Source organism: Coregonus lavaretus, assembly GCF_964263955.1.
Source record: "Coregonus lavaretus genome assembly, chromosome: 11".
In the NCBI taxonomy this organism is placed as follows: domain Eukaryota; kingdom Metazoa; phylum Chordata; class Actinopteri; order Salmoniformes; family Salmonidae; genus Coregonus; species Coregonus lavaretus.
Genome location: NC_139998.1, coordinates 47,666,594 through 47,692,519, shown reverse-complemented (window position 1 = coordinate 47,692,519; position 25,926 = coordinate 47,666,594). Strand labels below are relative to the sequence as shown.

General features: G+C 44.1%; 1 protein-coding gene across 1 annotated transcript; it reads left to right on the top strand.

The window, feature by feature from the left end:
• Positions 1-2,450: 2,450 nt before the first annotated feature.
• LOC311137116 (receptor expression-enhancing protein 6-like) lies at positions 2,451-25,926 on the top strand (the record flags this gene model as incomplete). Its single annotated transcript, XM_084171455.1, has 6 exons — positions 2,451-2,583; positions 12,110-12,203; positions 16,273-16,411; positions 16,797-16,965; positions 24,422-24,501; positions 25,885-25,926. 6 exons carry the CDS (start codon positions 2,451-2,453, stop codon positions 25,924-25,926), a joined length of 657 nt encoding a protein of 218 aa, XP_084027581.1.

Here is a 25,926-nt window from a genome sequence, read left to right as displayed (position 1 = left end):
TGACAGCTTTGTACACTCTTGGCATTCTCTCAACCAGCTTCATGAGGTAGTCACCTAGAATGCATTTCAATTAACAGGTGTGCCTTCTTAAAAGTTAATTTGTGGAATTTCTTTCCTTAATGCGTTTGAGCCAATCAGTTGTGTTGTGACAAGGTAGGAGGGTATACAGAAGATGGCACTATTTGGTAAAAGACCAAGTCCATATTATGGCAAGAACAGCTCAAATAAGCAAAGAGAAACGACAGTCCATCATTACTTTAAGACAAACTCAGTCAATACTGAACATTTCAAGAACTTCGAAAGTTTCATCAAGTGCAGTCGCAAAAACCATCAAGCGCTATGATGAAACTGGCTCTCACGAGGACCACCACAGGAATGGAAGACCCAGAGTTACCTCTGCTGCAGAGGATAAGTTCATTAGAGTTACCAGCCTCAGAAATTGCAGCCCAAATAAATGCTTCACAGAGTTCAAGTAACAGACACATCTCAACATCAACTGTTCAGAGGGTACTGTGTGAATCAGGCCTTCATGGTCAAATTGCTGCAAAGAAACCACTCCTGAAAGACACCAATAAGAAGAAGAGACATGCTTGGGCCAAGAAACATGAGCAATGGACATTAGACCGGTGGAAAGTTGTCCTTTGGTCTGGAGTCCAAATTGGAGATCTTTGGTTCCAAACGTTGTTTCTTTGTGAGATGTGGTGTGGGTGAACGAATGATCTCCGTAAAGCATGGAGGGGAAGGTGTTATAGTGTGGGGGTGCTTTGCTGGTGACACTGTCTGTGATTTATTTAGAATTCAAGGCATACTTAACCAGCATGGCTACCACAGCATTCTGCAGCGATAAGCCATCCCATCTGGTTTGGACTGTCATTTGTTTGTCAACAGGACAATGACCCAACACACCTCCAGGCTGTGTAAGGGCTATTTTACCAAGAAGGAGAGTGATGGAGTGCTGCATCAGATGACCTGGCCTCCACAATCCCCCGACCTCAACCCAATTGAGATGGTTTGGGATGAGTCGGACGGCAGAGTGAAGGAAAAGCAGCCAACAAGTGCTCAGCATATGTGGAAACTGGTTGAGAGAATGCCAAGAGTGTGCAAAGCTTTCATCAAGGCAAAGAATCTCAAATATAAAATATATTTTGATTTGTTTAACACTTTTTTGGTTACTACATGATTCCATATGTGTTATTTCATAGTTTTGATGACTTCACTATTATTCTACAATGTAGAAAATAGTACAAATAAAGAAAAACCCTTGAATAAGTAGGTGTGCCAAACTTTTGACTTGTACTGTATGTATGCAAGCACTGACCATCCATGATATCAAAAGTATAGTTTTAACCATGTTATGAGGCTATAAGGTGTTTGTTTACATTTACTTTGTTTACCAACATTGGAGTATAATAAGCTTATATTTTGGGTTCTGATGGAGTATGACAGTTGAACTAAGCTCATTGGGCATTTATAATACTTTTCAAGAACCAATGCATTAATTTATAAGTAAAAAATGGATGTATCAACTAAGGCACAGGCGTCAAACTCATTCCATGGAGGGTTTTCTCTCCACCCTTGAACTCCCTTCACCTGGTTATCTAGGTCTTAATTGAAAGGAAAAAACTAAATCCCGCAGACACTCGGCCCTCCGTGGACTGAGTTTGACACCCCTGAACTAAGGATTCTAGCTTTAAAGATGCCCCATGGCACATATGCAGGATCAGCTTACCTTCCCAAAGGACTAAACTTCACCATTAGTGTGAAAACGCAAAACTGACCTTAGGTCATTGTCTAGGGGCAACTTCATTCTAGTCTTGGAGGGCCAGCCAGCGGAGGGCTCACTATGAATGCATACACTGACACCTGCTGGGTAACATAATACATTCCACACACCAACAAATATGATTCCCATTAGAATAACACGGGCCCATGTAGCTCAGTTGGTAGAGCATGGCGCTTGCAACGCCAGGGTTGTGGGTTCGTTTCCCACGGGGGGCCAGTATGAAAAAAGTATGAAAATGTATGCACTCACTAACTGTAAGTCGCTCTGGATAAGAGCGTCTGCTAAATGACTAAAATGTAAAATAGAGACAAATTATAGGCACACACCCATATAATTACAGGCTGTTTATCTGCTGAAATGAATACAGTGTAGCGGATACACCTGTTGGAATTGGGCACTGTACAACTTCACAGAATTATAACCTGTATCCTATTCCTTTTGGGTTCCTTCTAGCCAGACGTGATCCTTGACCGTTCCCTCTCCACCGCAAAATGACTCACCCAAGGACTCTCCAGCAAAGCGGATTGAGGAGCCGAAACATGTCCCGTCAGCGGATTTGAACTGCACGGGACTCAGATCTCCACAGGGATTTTTTTTTATTCTATCATTTACATGTTTATTATTATAATTTACCCTTAAGAAACTCCGAAACGTGTAACCCATCACCATGGGAATCTCAGAACTACTTGATAAACTTCGAGATCGCGCAGATACATTTCTAAATGAGAAAAACATTATGACAGATTTTCTTGGGAAACTGGAGGAGAAAACGGGGATCAAGAAAAAATGTATTGTCGTAGGTATGTCATTTCTTTGTAGCCTATTAGGAGGACACATTTGATGTGCATGAATAGATGATACCCGGATACCTAAATCGAAATATGATGTCTAATTATGTTTATGATGGCAACCTGAGTAGGCTGAATTGCATTGTAAACCGTTCGTTGAATGCACAACACATGTCGGTTAATCCTGGCTGTGAACACCAACTACAGGCAGCCAAATGGTAGGCCTATAAGCAAGAATAGGCTGTGGCCCACAGTTTGGTACTGACCAACAGGCGTGTTTCTTACACTCTCTCATCAGGGGAAACTCTACCACTGTAACATGAAATAAATCGACCTACTTAATAATATTATTTTTTATGACATATTTAGGATTAGCAATATTTTAATAGTGCAGTATTTTAATATACAATGCTACTGCTATTACTATGTAAACAAAAACAACCTAATTTACTTCAGAGACACTGTCAGAAATCCAACCACAGTGCCAAAACCATGCCATGTCTTGGTAGTTTCAGACTGTCCATTATGTCTAACGTGTCATTGTCAGCCTCCAGAGGAGGTAGGCAAGGCATGGGACAGGAGTGTATTCATGCCAGTGGGTGGTACTGATACTGCTCAGTGGAGGCTGTTGGGAGGAACTATAGGAGGATGGGCTCATTGTAATGGCTGGAATGGGATATATGTAATGGAGTCAAACATGTGGTTTTCATATCTTTGATGTGTATGATACTGTTCCAATAATTCCATTCCAGCCATTACAATGAGCACGTCCTCCTATAGCTCCTCCCACCAGCCTCCACTGATACTGATCCATGTCACATGTTGGTATTAGCCCTGGACAGCGCCACCATACTGAGCCATGTGCCCTTGTGCCATGAGTTCAGTTGTGATGATGTAGGCCTAGTTACCCGTGCCTGGTGCCCAATGGCACCCATCACAGGAGGTTGGTGGCTCAGTAATGGGGGAGAACAGGCTCGTGGTAATGACTGGAGCGCAATAGCCGGGATGGTAACAAATACATCAAACACATGGTTTCCATTCCATTTGCTACTCCTGTGGCACCCATATACTTCTTCTTGATACTGTTTTATTCAACAAGGAATAGTTGCCAGCATGCAAGCGAGAGTTGGCTCTGGGTGTAGAGATGAACAAGGCATCAACAAAGCCACAGTTACAACCTGGTCTCAGAGAATTTCGTATTATTCTGTACGTAAATCCGAGACACTACATTTAGTATGATTTGTTACGTATGTTTTTTTTAGAAATGTTAGCAAATGTATTAAAAATAAAAAACGGAAATATCCTATTTACATAAGTATTCATACCGTTTACTCAGTACTTTGTTGAAGCACCTTTGGCAGCGATTACAGACTTGAGTCTTCTTGGGGATGACGCTACAAGCCTGGCACACCTGTGTTTGGGGAGTTTCTCCCATTCTTCTCTGCAGATCCTCTCAAGCTCTGTCAGGTTGGATGGGGAGCGTCGCTGCACAGCTATTTTCAGGTCTCTCCAGAGATGTTTGATCGGGTTCAAGTCCGGGCTCTGGCTGGGCTCTGGCTGGGACACTCAAGGACATTCAGAGACTTGTCCCGAAGCCACTCCTACGTTGTCTTGGCTGTGTGCTTAGGGTCGTTGTCCTGTTGGAAGGTGAACCTTCGCCCCAGTCTAAGGTCCTGAGCACTCTGGAGCAGGTTTTCATCAAGGATCTGTACTTTGCTCCGTTCATCTTTCCCTCAATCCTGACTAGTCTCCCAGTCCCTGCCGCTGAAAAACATCCCCACAACATGATGCTGCCACCACCATGCTTCACCGTAGGGATGGTATTTCTCATGGTCTGAGAGTCCTTAAAGTGCCTTTTGGCAAACTCCAAGCGTGCTGTCATGTGCCTTTTCCGTCTGGCCACTCTACCATAAAGGCCTGATTGGTGGAGTGCTGCAGAGATGGAAGGTTCTCCCATCTCCACAGAGGAACTCTGGAGCTCTGTCAAAGTGACCATCGGGTTCTTGGTCACCTCCCTGACCAAGGCCCTTCTCCCCCAATTGCTCAGTTTGGCCGAGCGGCCAGTTCTAGGAAGAGTCATGGTGGTTCCAAATTTCTTCCATTTAAGAATGATGGAGGCCACTGTGTTCTTGGGAACCTTCAATGCTGTAGACATTTTTTGGTACCCTTCCCCAGATCTGTGCCTCGACACAATCCTGTCTCGAAGCTCTACGGACAATTCCTTCAACCTCATGGCTTGGTATTTGCTCTGACATGCACTGTCAACTATGAGACCTTATATAGACAGGTGTGTGCCTTTCCAAATCATGTCCAATCAATTGAATTTACCACAGGTGGACTCCAATCAAGTTGTAGAAACATCTCAAGGATGATCAATGGAAACAGGATTCACCCGAGCTCAATTTCAAGTCTCATAGCATTGGTCTGAATACTTACAGTGGGGGAAAAAAGTATTTAGTCAGCCACCAATTGTGCAAGTTCTCCCACTTAAAAAGATGAGAGAGGCCTGTAATTTTCATCATAGGTACACGTCAACTATGACAGACGAATTGAGAAAAAAAAATCCAGAAAATCCCATTGTAGGATTTTTTATGAATTTATTTGCAAATTATGGTGGAAAATATGTATTTGGTCACCTACAAACAAGCAAGATTTCTGGCTCTCACAGACCTGTAACTTCTTCTTTAAGAGGCTCCTCTGTCCTCCACTTGTTACCTGTATTAATGGCACCTGTTTGAACTTGTTATCAGTATAAAAGACACCTGTCCACAACCTCAAACAGTCACACTCCAAACTCCACTATGGCCAAGACCAAAGAGCTGTCAAAGGACACCAGAAACAAAATTGTAGACCTGCACCAGGCTGGGAAGACTGAATCTGCAATAGGTAAGCAGCTTGGTTTGAAGAAATCAACTGTGGGAGCAATTATTAGGAAATGGAAGACATACAAGACCACTGATAATCTCCCTCGATCTGGGAATCCACGCAAGATCTCACCCCGTGGGGTCAAAACGATCACAAGAAAGGTGAGCAAAAATCCCAGAACCACACGGGGGGACCTAGTGAATGACCTGCAGAGAGCTGGGACCAAAGTAACAAAGCCTACCATCAGTAACACACTACGCCGCCAGGGACTCAAATCCTGCAGTGCCAGACGTGTCCCCCTGCTTAAGCCAGTACATGTCCAGGCCCGTCTGAAGTTTGCTAAAGTGCATTTGGATGATCCAGAAGAGGATTAGGAGAATGTCATATGGTCAGATGAAACCAAAATAGAAATTTTTGGTAAAAACTCAACTCGTCGTGTTTGGAGGACAAAGAATGATGAGTTGCATCCAAAGAACACCATGCCTACTGTGAAGCATGGGGGTGGAAACATCATGCTTTGGGGCTGTTTTTCTGCAAAGGGACCAGGACGACTGATTCGTGTAAAGGAAAGAATGAATGGGGCCATGTATCGTGAGATTTTGAGTGAAAACCTCCTTCCATCAGCAAGGGCATTGAAGATGAAATGTGACTGGGTCTTTCAGCATGACAATGATCCCAAACACACCGCCCGGGCAACGAAGGAGTGGCTTCGTAGAAGCATTTCAAGGTCCTGGAGTGGCCTAGCCAGTCTCCAGATCTCAACCCCATAGAAAATCTTTGGAGGGAGTTGAAAGTCCGTGTTGCCCAGCGACAGCCCCAAAACATCACTGCTCTAGAGGAGATCTGCATGGAGGAATGGGCCAAAATACCAGCAACAGTGTGTGAAAACCTTGTGAAGACTTACAGAAAACGTTTGACCTGTGTCATTGCCAACAAAGTGTATAAAACAAAGTATTGAGAAACTTTTGTTATTGACCAAATACTTATTTTCCACCATAATTTGCGAATAAAATCATAAAAAATCCTACAATGTGATTGTCTGGATTTTTTTCCTCATTTTGTCTGTCATAGTTGACGTGTACCTATGATGAAAATTACAGGCCTCTCTCATCTTTTTAAGTGGGAGAACTTGCACAATTTGTGGCTGACTATATACTTTTTTTCCCCACTGTACGTAAATAAGGTATTTCTGTTTTTTATTTTTAATAAATGTGCAAAAATGTCTAAAAACCGTTTTTCACTTTGTCATTATGGGGTATTATGTGTAGATTGATGAGGATTTTTTATTTATTTAATCCATTTTAGAATAAGGCTGTAACGTAAGAAAATGTGGGAAAAGTGAAGGGGTTTGAATACTTTCCAAATGCACTGTATAATACGAATTGTAATTGGTAACAAATCAAACGAAATGGGTGATGGACATCCACAAATTAATACATACCATACGAAACATAATATATCATACTTAATGTGGTATGGCTCATTTACGTACAGAATAATATGAAATGCTCTGACACCAGGTTGCAAAAACAACTGTAGCCTCCTGTAGACCTAAATATGAGAGTAGGCCGATGTATGTATGTGTCAGTTATGCATTGCTATCAAGACAGCTATGCATTTTGCATGGCATTCTACAGTTCTGTAAATCATTTACCATGAGTCAATAACAGCTTTTGAGACTCTTCTCATCATTTCAGTTAGAGTACTTACATTCTCATGAAGTAGCAGCAGTGGTGGAAAAAGGACTCAATTGCAGTGGCGGCTGGTGAAAAATATTCTCGGTGGGGCTGTGCCATACTTTTTTTTTCCTGTAACCATCGCGATATATTTTAACACAAACTGCAGGACAGCAGTGCTCAGTGAAACATTCAGTAATTATTTAATGCCAATATTAAAAAGTTGAGGCATTCTTACACAAAAACATATTACACAAACCCAAGCCTTTCATTTGCATTTAAAGTGAACTTTTCACCATTGGTAGTAAACAGGCAACGCAACAGGCATGCTGTCAGAACAGAGTGGAAAGTGGACAATAACATGAAATTATTATAAAGTTTATAGGAAATCTTACACTGTATAAAAGGATGTATAATATAGAAATGGATATCAAGTGGATGAACTCAAACCTTTGACTGGAAGAATAGCATACAGTATTTTATGATCATACTAAATGTGACTAATTGTTAATGTGCTCCAGAACTGCAACAATTAATTGATACAAAACAACATATATACAGTAATATTAGCAAAGACACTATTAAGACTTTCTAGAGTACCATATATAACTGGATTTTTTATGCTAAGGTCAACTATATACAAAGAAACATGCGGCCAGAGCTGCTCTGTGTGTGTGTGTCTGTCATCTTATTTGTACAGGAATTTTGCCCGTCTGTCCTTCTGAGTGGCAAACCTCTCAATGACCCTTTGATTAAAGTCAGGAATGTCCCTGACAAGTTTCTTCTCCATGGAGAGCATGGCCAGAGTGTTCAGGCGATCCTGTGTCATGCTGTTTCTCAGGAAGGTCTTGATCCTTTTCAGTGTAGAGAAGCACCTTTCTGACTCAGCAGTTGTCATGGGTGTGGTGATGAGGATCTTGAGGAGGCTGGCAGTCTCTGTGAAAGTGCTCTGAAGGTTGTTCTCCATGAAGAACTGGTACAGGGGCACTGCACCACTACAAGCCTTGAACTCACTGTTCTCATAGATGAGGGACAGTTCGGTTTTGAGCTTGGCCTTGTTCAACATGGGGTACGCCTCCACGGTTGTTTCAAGCGCTGTATCGGGGAACTTCACACTGTGTTGTGGGAACAACTCTCCGTGCAATAGTGTTGCGCTGATGAGGTGCTGGGTGAAGGAGAACCTCTCTTTGGCATGACTCAGGATGGTATCACATACCTGTAAAAGATACATCATCAGCTTTAATTTGCAATTAAGCTATTTTGATGCAAGTGATCCTGACTGACACATGCCTATGTCCAACTCAAGTATATGATTACATTTACATTTACATTTTAGTCATTTAGCAGACGCTCTTATCCAGAGCGACTTACAGTTAGCACATACATTATTTTATCGAACCCACAACCCTGGCGTTGCAAACGCCATGCTCTACCAACTGAGCTACATCCCCTGCCGGCCATTCCCTCCCCTACCCTGGACGACGCTGGGCCAATTGTGCGCCGCCCCATGGGTCTCCCGGTCGCGGCCGGCTACGACAGAGCCTGGATTCGAACCAGGATCTCTACCAAGGTGCTGATTGTTCAGGGTTTTGGCTACATACTACCAGGCCTGAAAAAAGTTCTAGGGGGAAACACTGACAATTACATCACAACTTACCTCTATAGCCAACCTCTGTTGTTCTCCTGGTCCCAGCATCCTCCGTCGCTTGATGGGCTGTTGCTGCTCGTCAGATGCGCTGTCCCCACACAAAGAGGGAATTGAGGCCCTGGGTCCAAAAAATAAAGTTTAATTTGATAACTTGCAATCAGACTTCTTAACTCACTGTAATTCCCCCTCAACACACAACCAGTGACTTTTATATATATATATATATATATATATATATATATATATATATATATATATATATAGACAGACAGACAGACAGATAGTGTGTATATACACACAAACTATGTCTAGTAACTGCTTTTAACCTGTGATGTACATAATTAACTGATGTTATTACGTTTTAAAGCCTTTTTCTATTACATTTGTGAGAGGGATGCAACATCATTTTGTTCTGCTGTGCACTTAGCAATAAAGTTAATCTTCAATAACAACTAGGCCTCTTCTAGAAATTGACCTGGTGGACACCTGAATAATTATTACAAACTGTGTAGTACTTTCCTGCATTATTATCAACGTCTGATTGTGTCTTCTCTTTCCTTTTAAAATACTAAAACAAATATAATTGTGACGGCTCTATGATAATCACTCACTTTGATGACCAGACACATTTAGGCTTTTAAACTGTTGTAAGTGAACTATTCATCTTTCTAACAACATCTTTATCAGCCAATAGTAAATATAGTTATTTACCTGATTGTTAGCATGCTGTCTGTGAACCTCTGGACAAGTGCTTTAATGAAGACAGGGTCGATGTTCCTCTTCTGCAGCTGGCTGAAAAGCATGTCCACATTTGGCATGATCTTGTGGAACAGTGCCAGGAAAAAACAGAAAGCCTCGTCTTCGAGCATCCTCACAAAGCCCCCCGCCTCTCTGACAGTCGGGGCATCAAAGTTCCCAGAGTCTCTGATGGTCTGGAAACACGTTAGGAGGTCATCCCTGTACTCGTACACAGTGTTTACAGCGCGACTGTGGAAGTTCCACCGTGTTGTAGAGGCTCTGGGGAGTCTATGCGCAACCACTTCGTCAAGCACGGTGGTTCGCTTGGGAGACCTGGAGAAGAAAGCAGAAAATCCTGCAAGGTCGGAAAAGAAAGTGCCGATCCTGGGGATGCGTGAAGTAGCCTGCTGCATGATGAGGTTCAGCTGATGTGCATAGCAGTGGACGTAGTGCGCATTTTCGTACACATCCACTATTTTACGCTGCACTCCGCCGGTGGCTCCCCTCATCACACTTGCTCCGTCGTAAGCCTGGGCAATAAGTTTGGCCTTTTGTCCATGTGAGAGTATGGTGCTGAGCCTCTCCAGCAGCGCTGTAGCGATGGTGTCGGCGGTTGCGTTCTCGATCAAAATGAACTCGAAAAAACGCTCTTGGACGTTACTTTTAGCATCGATGTAGCGTATCACAAGCACCAACTGGCAGTGGGTGGAAACGTCAGTCGTCTCGTCAGCTTGAATGGCGATAAAATCAGCACTCTTTACTTCCTCCAGGATGTAATCCTTAAGCACTGACAGCATACAGTCCAACAGCTCGTTCTGTATCGTCTTTGACGTGCCCTTAAAAACGGTAGCTGTCTTCAGGTGCTCCTCCAGCACACTGTCGAGGGAGGCAACAAAATCCACTAAGCCCCGGAAAATGCCGGGGTTGTCCGAGGAGTCAGTCTCCTCGTGCCCACGCAAGGCCAACTCAAAAGCCCCACAGAACTTCACACAATCGATAATTTTGGATAGAATGTGCCTGTTTTTATCCACCTCCTCATTGTGTTTCCTCACCGCAATCCTGTGGCCGTCATCCAGCTGCGTAGCAATGTTCACCCTTCCTAATACAGCTAGCTTTACAGAGTTGTCCATGTGTGCCCTGGTGTTCTCATGTTTCTTTACCTTCTCTGACAGGTGCTTCATATCCCTCACTCCGGTACCTGTCCATGCTGAATCTGACCCCGTCGTTTTAAAAAGCAAGCACGGAAAGCAAAATAAAGCATTAGCATCAGTGCACCCAGCTAGCCAAGCCTTCCTGGTGTACCAGCTACGGGAGAAGCCGCGCATATACTGCTTCCCTTTCTCGCTAGCCTGCTGTCTGATTGAGAGGTCAGGTTGATCTGGGCCCAGCTCTTTCACCCGAACTTTCTCTGACAAAGTTCTCCTCTCAAACGGATCTTGGAGGAGAGATTTCACCGAGTTAGGGTTGGGTCTTGGAGGAGTAACGTTTGCGCTCGCCATTGTCGTCTAGTAAAAATGGCGCCACTGGAGCCCGGTCCTTATTTTATCAGGGGCGAGCTTGGGGCGATAAAATAATCGCCCTCCTTGGATTCGATTTAAGATCGCTGATTGGCTACATTTTATGTCATACATTCATATCTTAAATTAGCAATTGGCTTAACTGCTACGTAGACCCGCCTCCTCGGGGCACTTTCTGTATCGCCCAGAGCTGACGAGGCGTTTGACAGGCAGAGGAAAGGTTGCGAATATGATTTTCTATCATATCTTACACATATTACTGTGTGCATTCCATATTTCAAACACACAAATATTGACATACTGATGTTTTTATTATTATTATTATTATTTTTATTTATTTTTTATTTTATTTTTTTAAATAATTTTATTTAAGGGGGCGGCGCCATAGCGCCCTCTATCGGCCAGCCGCCAATGCTCAATTGTCATACTTGAGTAAAAGTAAAGATACCTTAATAGAAAATGACTCAAGTAAAAGTGAAAGTCACCCAGTAAAATATTACTTGAGTAAAAGTCAAAAAGTATTTGGTTTTAAATATACTTAAGTATCAAAAGTAAATGGAATTGTTAAAATGTACTTAAGTATCAAAAGTAAAAGTGAAAGTAGAAACCATTTCAAATTCCTTATATTAAGCAAACCAGAGGGCACACAATTTTAATTTTAATTTTAATTGACAGATAGCCAGGGGCACACACCAACACTCAGACATAATTTACAAATGAAGCATTTGTGTTTAGTGAATCCGCCAGATCAGAGGCAGTAGGGATGACCAGGGATGTTCTCTTGATAAGTGTGTGAATTGGACCATTTTCCTGTCCTGCTAAGCATTCAAAATGTAACAAGTACTTTTGGGTGTCAGGGAAAATGTATGGAGTATAAAGTACATTATTTTCTTTAGGAATGTAGTGAAGTAAAAGTAAAAGTTGGCAAAAATATATATAGTAAAATACAGATACCCCAAAAAACAACTTAAGTAGTACTTTAAAGTATTTGTACTGAAGTATTTTACACCACTGAATAGCAGTGCAATGCTTGATTAGGATATTTGTGCAGTATAAAGTTTGACCTCTCGTCATGTCTTTTCTGTTCTCGACAGGTGCAGTGTCTCTGACAGGACTGTATTTGATATACGGCTATGGCGCCTCCCTCCTCTGTAACATGATTGGTTTTGTGTATCCTGCTTATTACTCGTAAGTACAGTAGAAAACTAGCTTTAATGTTAAATGTATTTTGCATTAACTTAAAACTGTATGTCTTTATGTTTAGTACCAGTCAAAAGTTTGGACACACCTACTCATTCAAGGGTTTTTCTTTATTTTTACTATTTTCTACATACAGTGGGGGAAAAAGGTATTTAGTCAGCCACCAATTGTGCAAGTTCTCCCACTTAAAAAGATGAGAGAGGCCTGTAATTTTCATCATAGGTACACGTCAACTATGGCAGACAAGATGAGGAAAAAAATCCAGAAAATCACATTGTAGGATTTTTAATGAATTTATTTGCAAATTATGGTGGAAAATAAGTATTTGGTCAATAACAAAAGTTTCTCAATACTTTGTTATATACCCTTTGTTGGCAATGACACAGGTCAAACGTTTTCTGTAAGTCGTCACAAGGTTTTCACACACTGTTGCTGGTATTTTGGCCCATTCCTCCATGCAGATCTCCTCTAGAGCAGTGATGTTTTGGGGCTGTCGCTGGGCAACACAGACTTTCAACTCCCTCCAAAGATTTTCTATGGGGTTGAGATCTGGAGACTGGCTAGGCCACTCCAGGACCTTGAAATGCTTCTTACGAAGCCACTCCTTCGTTGCCCGGGCGGTGTGTTTGGGATCATTGTCATGCTGAAAGACCCAGCCACGTTTAATCTTCAATGCCCTTGCTGATGGAAGGAGGTTTTCACTCAAAATCTCACGATACATGGCCCCATTCATTCTTTCCTTTACACGGATCAGTCGTCCTGGTCCCTTTGCAGAAAAACAGCCCCAAAGCATGATGTTTCCACCCCCATGCTTCACAGTAGGTATGGTGTTCTTTGGATGCAACTCAGAATTATTTGTCCTCCAAACACGACGAGTTGAGTTTTTACCAAAAAGTTATATTTTGGTTTCATCTGACCATATGACATTCTCCCAATCCTCTTCTGGATCATCCAAATGCACTCTAGCAAACTTCAGACGGGCCTGGACATGTACTGGCTTAAGCAGGGGGACACGTCTGGCACTGCAGGATTTGAGTCCCTGGCGGCGTAGTGTGTTACTGATGATAGGCTTTGTTACTTTGGTTCCAGCTCTCTGCAGGTCATTCACTAGGTCCCCCCGTGTGGTTCTGGGATTTTTGCTCACCGTTCTAGTGATCATTTTGACCCCACGGGGTCAGATCTTGCGTGGAGCCCCAGATCGAGAAGATTATCAGTGGTCTTGTATGTCTTCCATTTCCTAATAATTGCTCCCACAGTTGATTTCTTCAAACCAAGCTGCTTACCTATTGCAGATTCAGTCTTCCCAGCCTGGTGCAGGTCTACAATTTTGTTTCTGGCATCCTTTGACAGCTCTTTGGTCTTGGTCATAGTGGAGTTTGGAGTGTGACTGTTTGAGGTTGTGGACAGGTGTCTTTTATACTGATAACAAGTTCAAACAGGTGCCATTAATACAGGTAATGAGTGGAGGACAGAGGAGCCTCTTAAAGAAGAAGTTACAGGTCTGTGAGAGCCAGAAATCTTGCTTGTTTGTAGGTGACCAAATACTTATTTTCCACCATAATTTGCAAATAAATTCATTAAAAATCCTACAATGTGATTTTCTGGATTTTTTTCCCTCATTTTGTCTGTCATAGTTGACGTGTACCTATGATAAAAATTACAGGCCTCTCTCATCTTTTTAAGTGGGAGAACTTGCACAATTGGTGGCTGACTAAATACTTTTTTTCCCCACTGTAGTAGAATAATAGTGAAGTAATCAAAACTATGAAATAACACATATGGAATCATGTAGTAACCAAAAAAGTGTTAAACAAATCAGAATATATTTTATATTTGAGATTCTTCAAAGTAGCCACCCTTTGCCTTGATGACAGCTTTGCACACTCTTGGCATTCTGTCAACTAGATTCATGAGGAATGCTTATCCAACAGTCTTGAAGGAGTTCCCACATATGCTGAGCACTTGTTGGCTGCTTTTCCTTCACGCTGCGGTCCAACTCTTCCCAAACCATCTCAATTGGGTTGAGGTCGGGTGATTGTGGAGGCAAGGTCATCTGATGCAGCACTCCATCACGCTCCTTCTTGGTCAAATAGCCCTTACACAGCCTGGAGGTGTGTTTTGGGTCATTGTCCTGTTGAAAAACAAATGATAGTCCCAGTAAGCGCAAACCAGATGGGATGGCGTATCGCTGCAGAATGCTGTGGTAGCGATGCTTGTTAAGTGTGCCTTGAATTCTAAATAAATCTCTGACAGTGTCACCAGCAAAACACCCCCACACCATCAAACCTCCTCCTCCATGCTTCACAGTGGGAACCACACATGCAGAGATCATCCGTTCAACTAATCTGCGTCTCATAAAGACATGGCGGTTGGAACCAAAAATCTCAAATTTGGTCTCATCAGACCAAAGGACAGATTTCCACCGGTCTAATGTCTATTGCATGTGTTTCTTGGCCCAAGCAGGTCTATTGTTCTTATTGGTGTCCTTTAGTAGTGGTTTCTTTGCAGCAATTCGACCATGAAGGCCTGATTCACGCAGTCTCCTCTGAACAGTTGATGTTGAGATGTGTCTGTTACTTGAACTCTGTGAAGCATTTATTTGGGCTGCAATCTGAGGTGCAATTAACTCTAATGAACTTGTCCTCTGCAGCAGAGGTAACTCTGGGTCTTCCTTTCCTGTGGTGGTCCCCATTAGAGCCAGTTTCATCATAGCGCTTACATTTACATTTTAGTCATTTAGCAGACGCTCTTATCCAGAGCGACTTACAGTTAGTGAGTGCATACATTATTATTATTATATTTTTTGTTTCATACTGGCCCCCCATGGGAAACGAACCCACAACCCTGGCATTGCAAACGCCATGCTCTACCAACTGAGCTACATCCCTGCCGGCCATTCCCTCCCCTACCCTGGACGACGCTGGGCCAATTGCCGCCCCATGGGTCTCCCGGTCGCGGCCGGCTACGACAGAGCCTGGATTCGAACCAGGATCTCTAGTGGCACAGCTAGCACTGCGATGCAGTGCCTTAGACCACTGCGCCACTCGGGAGAACGCTTGATGGTTTTTGCGTCTTTCAATGTTCTTGAAATTTTCCGTATTGACTGACCTTCATGTCTTAAAATAATGATGGATTGTCGTTTCTCTTTGCTTATTTGAGCTGTTCTTGCCATAATATGGACTTGGTCTTTTACCAAATAGGGCTATCTTCTGTATACCACCCCTACCTTGTCACAACACAACTGATTGGCTCAAATGCATTAAGAAGGAAAGGAATTCCACAAATTAACTTTTAAGAAGGCACACCTGTTAATTGAAGTGCATTCCAGGTGACTACATCATGAAGCTGGTTGAGAGAATGCTAGGAGTGTGCAAAGCTGTCATCAAGGCAAAGGGTGGCTACTTTGAAGAATCTCAATTATAAAATATATTTAGATTTGTTTAACACATTTTTGGTTACTACATGATTCCATATGTGTTATTTCATAGTTTTGATGTCTTCACTATTATTCTACAATGTAGAAAATAGTCAAAATAAATAAAAACCCTGGAATGAGTAGTTGTGTCCAAACTTTTGACTGGTACTGTACATCTACTTCTAATGTACACTACAGCAACTACCTAGAATTATTATAAAGGAACATGTTCAATTGCTTTCATGAGCTTTATCTCTCACTGCCCTGAGTTTAAGACAAGGGTTTAGCTGTCTTGGAATTAAGAACATTTCCAATAACCTTTTTTTCAATAATCTAATGTCTTCTTAACTTTTTGCTTATGGAGAAACATAAGACATTGCTCAAGAACATTTCCAAGAACCTTTTTGAGGAATAGCAACTTTGCTTAACATTCTTATTAAGTATATAGTTATGTAAAAAATGGCAGTTAAGAAGAAATCTCTTCTTAAGAAGGTTTTGTGAATCTGTGCCCAGGACAGTATAAGGGCCTGATAGTATTATTTATTAGCCAGACCGTGTATGTATTGCCATGTTATGTTATGTAGTACCTTGCCTCAAGTAGGCTTATGTAATCTTGGTTAATGTTTCCACTCTTCCATGTAGAATCAAAGCCATCGAGGGCACAAACAAAGATGATGACACAAAATGGCTGACCTATTGGGTGGTCTACGGAATCTTCAGTGTGGGGGAATTCTTCTCTGACATCTTCCTTTATTGGTTTCCTTTCTACTATGCTTTCAAGGTAAGGAGAGCATCAGATTTATATCACACAGAAAGACACTATCTGTTTGCCCTATGTTCTAACCAAAAACTGCTTCAACTCACTCATTGCGACCAACCACTGACCTTACAATTACACTTTAATTCAAGATCACTATAGGCTACGGAATATGGCATATAACACATTAATAAGCAATTAACAAGCCATTATAAGCTAGCTATACATACAAGTCATACGTTCCTGTCAACAAATTCTGGGTATGCTGTTAAATACCTGTCGTCAAACACATGTATTCATGGTTTATTATGCTCATGGAGGACTCATGCTTTGCTTATGTCGTTCCTACAGTATGTACTGCCCTTCAACGTGTCACTGATATTCCTGTTTTTCCCTCCCTCTTTCCCAGTACCTGTTCTTGTTGTGGTGCATGGCCCCCGTCAAATGGAATGGCTCTCAGATCCTGTACAACCGGCTGGTGCGACCCTTCTTCCTCAAGCACGAGGCCACTGTGGACAGCATGGTCAATGACCTCAGCGGGAAGGCCATGAACGCAGCCGAGTCCGTCACCAGAGAAGGTACAGAGGCTACCGACGTCCCAGTCCAGAAACTGCTAGCTCCTAGCCCCATTGCACCACATGTACATCTCAAAGTGATATTTCACTCTGTTGAAGGATTAGCTTATTTTCGACTCCCCAGGGGTGTTAAACTCATTTTGCCCGGGGGCCGTATTCAGTCTTTAATAAGGTCCGGTGGCCGTACTGAAAATGTGTTATATTTCCTTGCTGTCCAAATTGGCAAAAAAGTGTCCTCTATATATCGTTTTCAGAATTGTCTATGCTCCCTGACTCTCTAGCTTTCATTTATGTGATTATTAGCAAGCTGGACACAGTCAAGAAATGTATGAATGTAGGTCCATTATCATTTCTAGAGTTTCTATTTGGTTTTAGTCATTTTAAAGTACAGTCGTGGTCAAAAGTTTTGAGAATGACACAAGTATTGGTCTTCACAAAGTTTGCTGCTTCAGTGTTTTTAGATATTTTTGTCAGATGTTACTATGGTATACTGAAGTATAATTACAAACATTCCATAAGTGCAAAACTTTTATTGACAATTACATTAAGTTTATGCAAAGAGTCAATATTTGCAGTGTTGACCCTTCTTTTTCAAGACCTCTGCAATCCGCCCTGGCATGCTGTCAATTAACTTCTGGGCCACATCCTGACTGATGGCAGCCCATTCTTGCATAATCAATGCTTGGAGTTTGTCAGAATTTGTGGTTTTTGTTTGTCCACCCGCCTCTTGAGGATTGACCACAAGTTCTCAATGGGATTAAGGTCTGGGGAGTTTCCTGGCCATGGACCCAAAATGTCGATGTTTTGTTCCCCGAGCCACTTAGTTATCACTTTTGCCTTATGGCAAGGTGCTCCATCATGCTGGAAAAGGCATTGTTCGTCACCAAACTGTTCTTGGATGGTTGGGAGAAGTTGCTCTCGGAGGATGTGTTGGTACGATTCTTTATTCATGGCTGTGTTCTTAAGCAAAATTGTGAGTGAGCCCACTCCCTTGGCTGAGAAGCAACCCCACACATGAATGGTCTCAGGATGCTTTACTGTTGGCATGACACAGGACTGATGGTAGCGCTCACCTTGTCTTCTCCGGACAAGCTTTTTTCCGGATGCCCCAAACAATCGGAAAGGGGATTCATCAGAGAAAATGACTTTACCCCAGTCCTCAGCAGTCCAATCCCTGTACCTTTTGCAGAATATCAGTCTGTCCCTGATGTTTTTCCTGGAGAGAAGTGGCTTCCTCTCTGCCCTTCTTGACACCAGGCCATCCTCCAAAAGTCTTCCCCTCACTGTGCGTGCAGATGCACTCACACCTGCCTGCTGCCATTTTGAGCAAGTTCTGCACTGGTGGTTCCCCGATCCCGCAGCTGAATCAACTTTAGGAGACGGTCCTGGCACTTGCTGGACTTTCTTGGGCGCCCTGAAGCCTTCTTCACAACAATTGAACCTCTCTCCTTGAAGTTCTTGATGATCCGATAAATGATTGATTTAGGTGCAATTTTACTAGCAGCAATATCCTTGCCTGTGAAGCCCCTTTTGTGCAAAGCAATGATGACGGCACGTGTTTCCTTGCAGGTAACCATGGTTAACAGAGGAAGAACAATGATTTCAAGCACCACCCTCCTTTTAAAGCTTCCAGTCTGTTATTCTAACTCAATCAGCATGACAGAGTGATCTCCAGCCTTGTCCTCATCAACACTCTCTGTCACGATCGTTATAAACAGCGGACCAAGGCGCAGCGTGATAGGCGTATATACTTTATTAAATGTACAACAACACGAACCAAAACAACAAAACAAACGATACGTGAAGTCCTGGGTTAAACACAAACCTTCCGGAACAAGATCCCACAAAAAACAGTGCCAAACAGGCTGCCTAAGTATGGTCCCCAATCAGAGACAACAAGCAACAGCTGCCTCTGATTGGGAACCACCCTAGCTAACATAGAAATACATGAACTAGAACAAAACATAGAAAATAACACATAGAAAATCCACACCCTGGCTCAACATATAAGAGTCCCCAGAGCCAGGGCGTGACAGTACCCCCCCCCCCCAAAGGCGCGGACTGCGACCGCGCCAACCAAACACAAGAGGGTAGGGGCTGGGTGGGCATTCCGCCTCGGAGGCCACTCTCTCTCTACCCCCCCGTAGCGCCCCTGGTCTGGTCTGGCCCCGCTGGCCGGAGCTGGACTGGACATCGGTGGAGCGGATTGCTCTGGCTCCGGTGTGGAGCAGCTGACCGGTGCCGGACCAGGCACCGGTGGAACAGGCACGGACCGTGCCGGACTGACGACGCGCACCACTGTCTTGGTGCGGGGAGCAGGAACGGGCCGGACCGGGCTGGCGACGCGCACCACTGGCTTGGTGCGGGGAGCAGGAACGGGCCGGACCGGGCTGGCGACGCACACCACTGTCTTGGTGCGGGGAGCAGGAACGGGCCGGACCGGGCTGGCGACGCGCACCACTGGCTTGGTGCGGGGAGCAGGAACGGGCCGGACCGGGCTGGCGACGCACACCACTGGCTTGGTGCGGGGAGCAGGAACAGGCCGGACCGGGCTGGCGACGCGCACCACTGGCTTGGTGCGGGGAGCAGGAACAGACCGGGCTGGCGACGCGCACCACGGGCTTGGTGCGGGGAACAGGAACAGGCCGGACCGGGCTGGCGAAGCGCACCACTGGCTTGGTGCGGGGAGTAGGAACAGGCCGGACCGGGCTGGCGACGCGCACCACTGGCTTGGTGCGGGGAGCAGGAACAGGCCGGACCGGGCTGGCGAGGCGCACCACTGGCTTGGTGCGGGGAGCAGGAACAGGCCGGACCGGGCTGGCGACGCGCACCACTGGCTTGGTGCGGGGAGCAGGAACAGGCCGGACCGGGCTGGCGACGCGCACCACTGGCTTGGTGCGGGGAGCAGGAACAGGCCAGGCTGGACTGGGAACACGCACCATAGGCTTGGTGCGGGGAGCAGGAACGGGCCGGGCTGGACTGGTAACACGCACCATTGGCTTGGTGCGGGGAGCCGGAACGGGCCGGGCCGGACTGGGAACACGCACCATTGGCTTGGTGCGGGGAGCAGGAACAGGCCGGGCCGGACTGGGAACACGCACCATTGGCTTGGTGCGGGGAGCCGGAACGGGCCGGGCCGGACTGTGGATACACACCACTGGCTTGGTGCGGGGAGCCGGAACGGGCCGGGCCGGACTGTGGATACGCACCACTGGCTTGGTGCGGGGAGCAGGAACGGGCCGGGCCGGACTGGGAACACGCACTACTGGCTTAGTGCGAGGAGAAGGAACGGGTCGGGCCGTACTGGGAACATGCACCACTAACTTAGTGCGGGGAGCAGGAACGGGCCGGACCATACTGGGAACACACACCACTGGCCTTGTGCGGGAAGCAGGAATGGGTTGAGCCGTACTGGGAACACGCACCCCTGGCTTAGTGCGGGGATCAGGAACGGGCCGGACCGGACTGGTGACACACACCACTTGCTTGGTGCGAGGAGCGGGACTGGGTTTCCTCATAAACCTCCGCTCCCTCTGCTGCCTACTCAGTTCCTCTCGCCGTGCCTCTACACTCTCCTTCTCCCTTAACGCCTCCTGTAGCTCCTCCCTCTGACCAATTAACTCCTGCTCCCTCTGGACCAATAGCCCCCGTAACCTGGTGGCCTCCTCTCCTAGTCTGCAGATACGCCCTGTCGCTGCCTCCTGCTGCCCCGTCGTCCACGCCGTGTGCCTCCCCCCCAAATTTTCTTGGGGTTGCCTCTCGGGTGTCCGTCGTCGGCACGGTTGGCGCCGTTTCTCCTCTCCTGCCTGGGCATTTTCATTCATCGCCCTCCGGTAACGGACGGCCTCCTCCTCCGTGATTCTCCCCCAACCGAGGAGGACATCTACTAACATAACCTCCGGCGTTTGCTCCTGGACACGCTGCTTGGTCCTCTTTTGGTTGGGATCTTCTGTCACGATCGTCATAAGAAGCGGACCAAGGCGCAGCGTGATATGCGTACATCTTTTAATGAGTACTTTATGCCAATAACAAAACAATAAACGATACGTGAAGTCTACACGTTCACCAACACAAACCTATGCAGAACAAGATCCCACAATAAACTAGTGCCAACCGGCTGCCTAAGTATGGTTCCCAATCAGAGACAACGGGAATCAGCTGCCTCTGATTGGGAACCACCCTGGCCAACATAGAAAACACGAACTAGAACCAAACATAGAAATTACAACATAGACACTACACACCCTGGCTCAACATTAAAGAGTCCCCAGAGCCAGGGCGTGACACTCTCACCTGTATTAACGAGAGAATCACTGACATGATGTCAGCTGGTCCTTTTGTGGCAGGGCTGAAATGCAGTGGAAATGTTTTTATGGGATTAAATTCATTTTCATGGCAAAGAGGGACTTTGCAATTAATTGCAATTCATCTGATCACTCTTCATAACATTCTGTAGTATATGCCAATTGCAATCTTAAAAACTGAGGCAGCAGACTTTGTGAAAATTAATATTTGTGTCCCCAAAGAAAATATTCAAATTCAGTGGCGGTCATTTACATTTTAGTCATTTAGCAGACACTCTTATCCAGAGTGACTTACAGTTAGTGAGTGCATAATTTGTTTTTTCATACTGGCTCCCCGTGGGAATCGAACCCACAACCCTGGCGTTGCAAGTGCCATGCTCTACCAACTGAGCTACACGGGACATATTGGATGACTGTCATTCATATTCCATTCACCCAGCTCAATGTAACATCGATAGATTAGGCTACTACATGATCCTAGAATTTACCCTGTACCCATCATGAGGTTGCTACAACCTAGCCTATGAATGAAAGTTTACAACGTAGGTGCACAGGTCGAGATAATTTTCAGTAATCAAGTTGACAGAAAGTGACACATTCAACACCGCCTTGCATACTCTTGCCTGCATCTTGTGATGAGGTGATTTTGAAGGAGTCAGGTGCAGGAGGGTAAATCACAGAATAACTGGATTTATTCTGAACCACAGAGTTACGCAGTAATATGTAAAAACACTCCAGTGCGCAAAACAGGCGCACTGGAAAATACAAGGCACACAGGGAATATTCCCACCGATACAAATTACACGGAGCTCCACCGAGCTTCTCTCTCCTCCACAATAAACAATCACACACAAAGACAAGGGGGCAGAGGGAACATGTATACAGGTACTGATGAGGTGATATGAACCAGGTCTGTGTAATAAACAAGACAAAACAAATGGAATGATGAGATGAGGAGCGGCAGTGGCTAGAAGGCCGGTGACGACGAACGCCGAAGCCTGCCCGAACAAGGAGAGGAGGCAGCCTCGGAGGAAGTCGTGACACATCTAGTTAATCTAGGGTGTAAACATTAGTCCAACAGTTGCAAATGAGCGTTTCTATTGGACAAATTCAGGTATGTTTATCCCCATTTTGTTCCGCTTGCTTCTGTTTAAGAAACATTTTTCAACAGAATCGGCGGAATGAATACACCCTTGATCACACGCAGTTCACTTTCATAGCAGCCACATAAAAACAGCATGATCACTTTGCTCGTTGTATATATAATTCCTTCTCGCAACTATCTACGCGCTCTCCTCCTCTCATCTTTTCCCTTCGCAGTGCACGACACATCAGCTGTCTGTGACCAGGCGAAAAAACCTTCTCCAAACCAAACCTTCATATCATGACCGCTAATTGCGACAAACAGCCTACATCGTTGTCGCATCATAGTCAACTAGAACTACTAGAACTATCACGTTAGTAAACCCACTACAATCATGCAGTACAGTGTACAGTCAGAAAACAGTTTATCAGTTACATTGGCGGGCCCCGATGGCAATAAATTAATAAAACCAAAAGCTTACCTTGACTTAGAAGAGTTCCAGTGTTGGATAGCCATAGCCAGCTAGCTAACATAGCATCCCTCTCTGTTTGAGCCGGGTGTTTGAATAGGCTAAACTAGCTAGCTGCATTTGCTAGCTAAGTGAAAGTGAAAGTAAAAATAAATACAACCAAATATATTGTAGCTAGCTCCATCTCTCTGCTGCTTGTCCTTTATTTTGGAAGAAATTAATTTGTTAAAAACTGTTCAACTATTGTCTTTCTCTCTGTTTGAGTCAACTACTCACCATATTAGCTGGAGCTTATGCTTTCAGTGGTAGATTTCCTCCGGAAGTTTTTTTACTGTGTAAGTCTATGGAAGTGGGTGAGAACCATGAGCCTCCTAGGTTTTGTATTGAAGTCAATGTACCCAGAGGAGGACAGAAGCTAGCTGTCCTCCGGCTACACCATGGTGCTACCCTACAGAGTGCTGCTGAGGCTTCTGTAGACCTTCTTGGCAAAACAGTGTGTTTTAATCAATTATTTGGTGACGTGAATATATTTTGTATAGTTTGATCTAAAAATGATAACTTTTTTAATGTTTCACTATTGATATTTTTCTGAAATTCACTGAGGAGGATGGTCCTCCCCTTCCTCCCCTGAGGGGCCTCCACTGTTCCAATTATTATTACTATTATTATTTTCTGCTCAAACGCCCACGGGGCAGATGTTTGACACACACATCAGAGGCCAAAGTCTTACCCAGCACATCAGATTCACCTGTATGTAAAACAAACGGTTTATTTCCGTAACAAACTCATTATTACTTTATTTCCTTGGCCCCTAGTTACTCCCTAACACCCTCCAGCTCAGCTAGCATAGTCCCACTATTAGTTTGCTTGCAAGTTAGATGTGCCTGTGAGTTGTTTAGGGTGTTGTCGTTTCTTCCAAAACTGTTTTTAAATTTGCTAGCTGGTTATTAACCAACTTCCAGAAACTCGTGGCTAGCATGTTTGGAGAATGTAGAAATGCTAATGACAACGGATTGTATCAGTTAGCAGTGCATTTAAAAGCCTGCCCAATATATTGCACCATATTTAGCTACATAGCTATTTTCTCTCTGCAGTCCCTAAGTAACTTGGTATTCCACAGTATAAATCCTATTAGAGAGCTGTGTGTAAACAATGAGGATAGAATCAATGTGCTGTAGGCTACTGGCAAATGGTCTAGCAGGGATTAACATTGTCGGCTGAGGTCATCGACAGCTTATGACAGGTAGACGAAAGGATGGCAGGAACCAGGTCAGCTGATATAAATAGATATAGCTATAAGAGGTAACCTGTTGAAAGAATGCATACTTACTGTAAGAATAATGTAAAGTATACGGAACAATCTAATTAGCCTAAATATTGTGATCTGTTTAATTTTCAGTAAAAACAGAGCTATTCTGTTGTGTGTGCGTGCGTGCGCACGTGTGTGTGTGTGTGTGTGTGTGTTTCAGCCTTGATTGTTTGTATACAATTTTTTCAATTGCTTTTGCAATATCATGTGCATAGATTGCTCACTTGTTTCTGAAGGAACCTTTATGTCTCTTTGTTTGCATGTCTCTTTCTCTCTTTCCTGTCTGGCCTCAGTCCTTCAAACACTGGTGAAAAACAACACTATACAACAAGCATCAGAGGCCAGAGTCTTACCCAGCACATCAGATTCACCTGTATGTAAAACAAACGGTTTATTTCCGTAACAAACTCATTATTACTTTATTTCCTTGGCCCCTAGTTACTCCCTAACACCCTCCAGCTCAGCTAGCATAGTCCCACTATTAGTTTGCTTGCAAGTTAGATGTGCCTGTGAGTTGTTTCGCTTAGATCATGAAAAGAGCTTACGAAGAAAAACCTCCAAAAGGACTAATTTGAGGCAGAAAGGAATTGGAGCACTCAACAAGAGATGAATTTATTATTAGCTCACTTTACTCCGTTGTTCAGGATGAGCATAAAGGTGACTGATCTCATCCTGAACAATGGTTCCCTTTCTTGGCTTGTGACACTCCCATTGCTAATGTGAATTGATAAGCTTATGTACATATTATCTAAATTGAAAAATCGTCCCAATATCTCCACTCCAAGTCACTTCAATGAGAATAGGCCCTTAGTCCTTTAGGAAGTTTTTCTTGGTAAGCCCCCTTTTCATGATTTTTGTCATTTTTGTTGAGCACCCCTCCTTTCCTTTGTTTGCTGAAGCACAGAGGCCCACCTGAACACTTATGCAAACCACTCCTTCATTCTAGTCGCTTGTCAATCCCTTAATGAACATAGCAGTAGAAAATCTTAATTTGTATATCCCATTTGATTGCTATTATTTGTCAAAAACAGAAGATGAAAACACCAGGTGGGATTGAAAGTCAAAACACTATTGAAAGTGCTTGTCATTGTATGGCGCAAGTGTCAAGCCTCTCACTCACACGGTGGACCACTATTTTGTCCCCTTCGGCTGGTAAATGTTGTTGGTGTGATCGTTCCTGAGTGGTTCCTCTGTAGAGACGTGCAGAAGTTAATGGGGGTGCTAACTAACTAATCCCTCTCCTCTGTGTACAATGGATACTGATAATGCTGCCATGAGTATTTTTCTCTTTCTGCAAGCCTTGAATATGGGTCTATTGTACATTCAGTTTTGTGAGTGCCTTGTTGAAGGAAATGCAGTAGCAAGCACAGCCTCAACACAAAATAAGCTTTCAAATATGGTTTGTCAGAGATTTTAGCACAGCAACCAGATGGTGAGGTCTGGATTTGAGGGCTGTTTTCTGAAGAAAGAAAAGAAGGATATAAATCAGCAAATCCCGCTTGTGAAGAACACATGTCTGGTTTAAAGCTTCTCCCATGATTCCCTCTTCAGGGTCTTATCTAGAACCACTTCAACAGGCATTACCTGAGCTGTGAAAAGAGGTAGTCGACCATCGGCCAATTTGCCAATATTTTAATGATGCTAAACCTATGCTTCCCACTGCTTTGTTTCCCTTTCATAACATGGTTGTAAAGCTCTTTTGAAAATAATTCCTCCTCATTGTCTTGTCTGGTCTTATTCCATGTCTGTTCATAAGATGATCAATGAGTTGATATACAATGAACCCAAAGTAGACTAA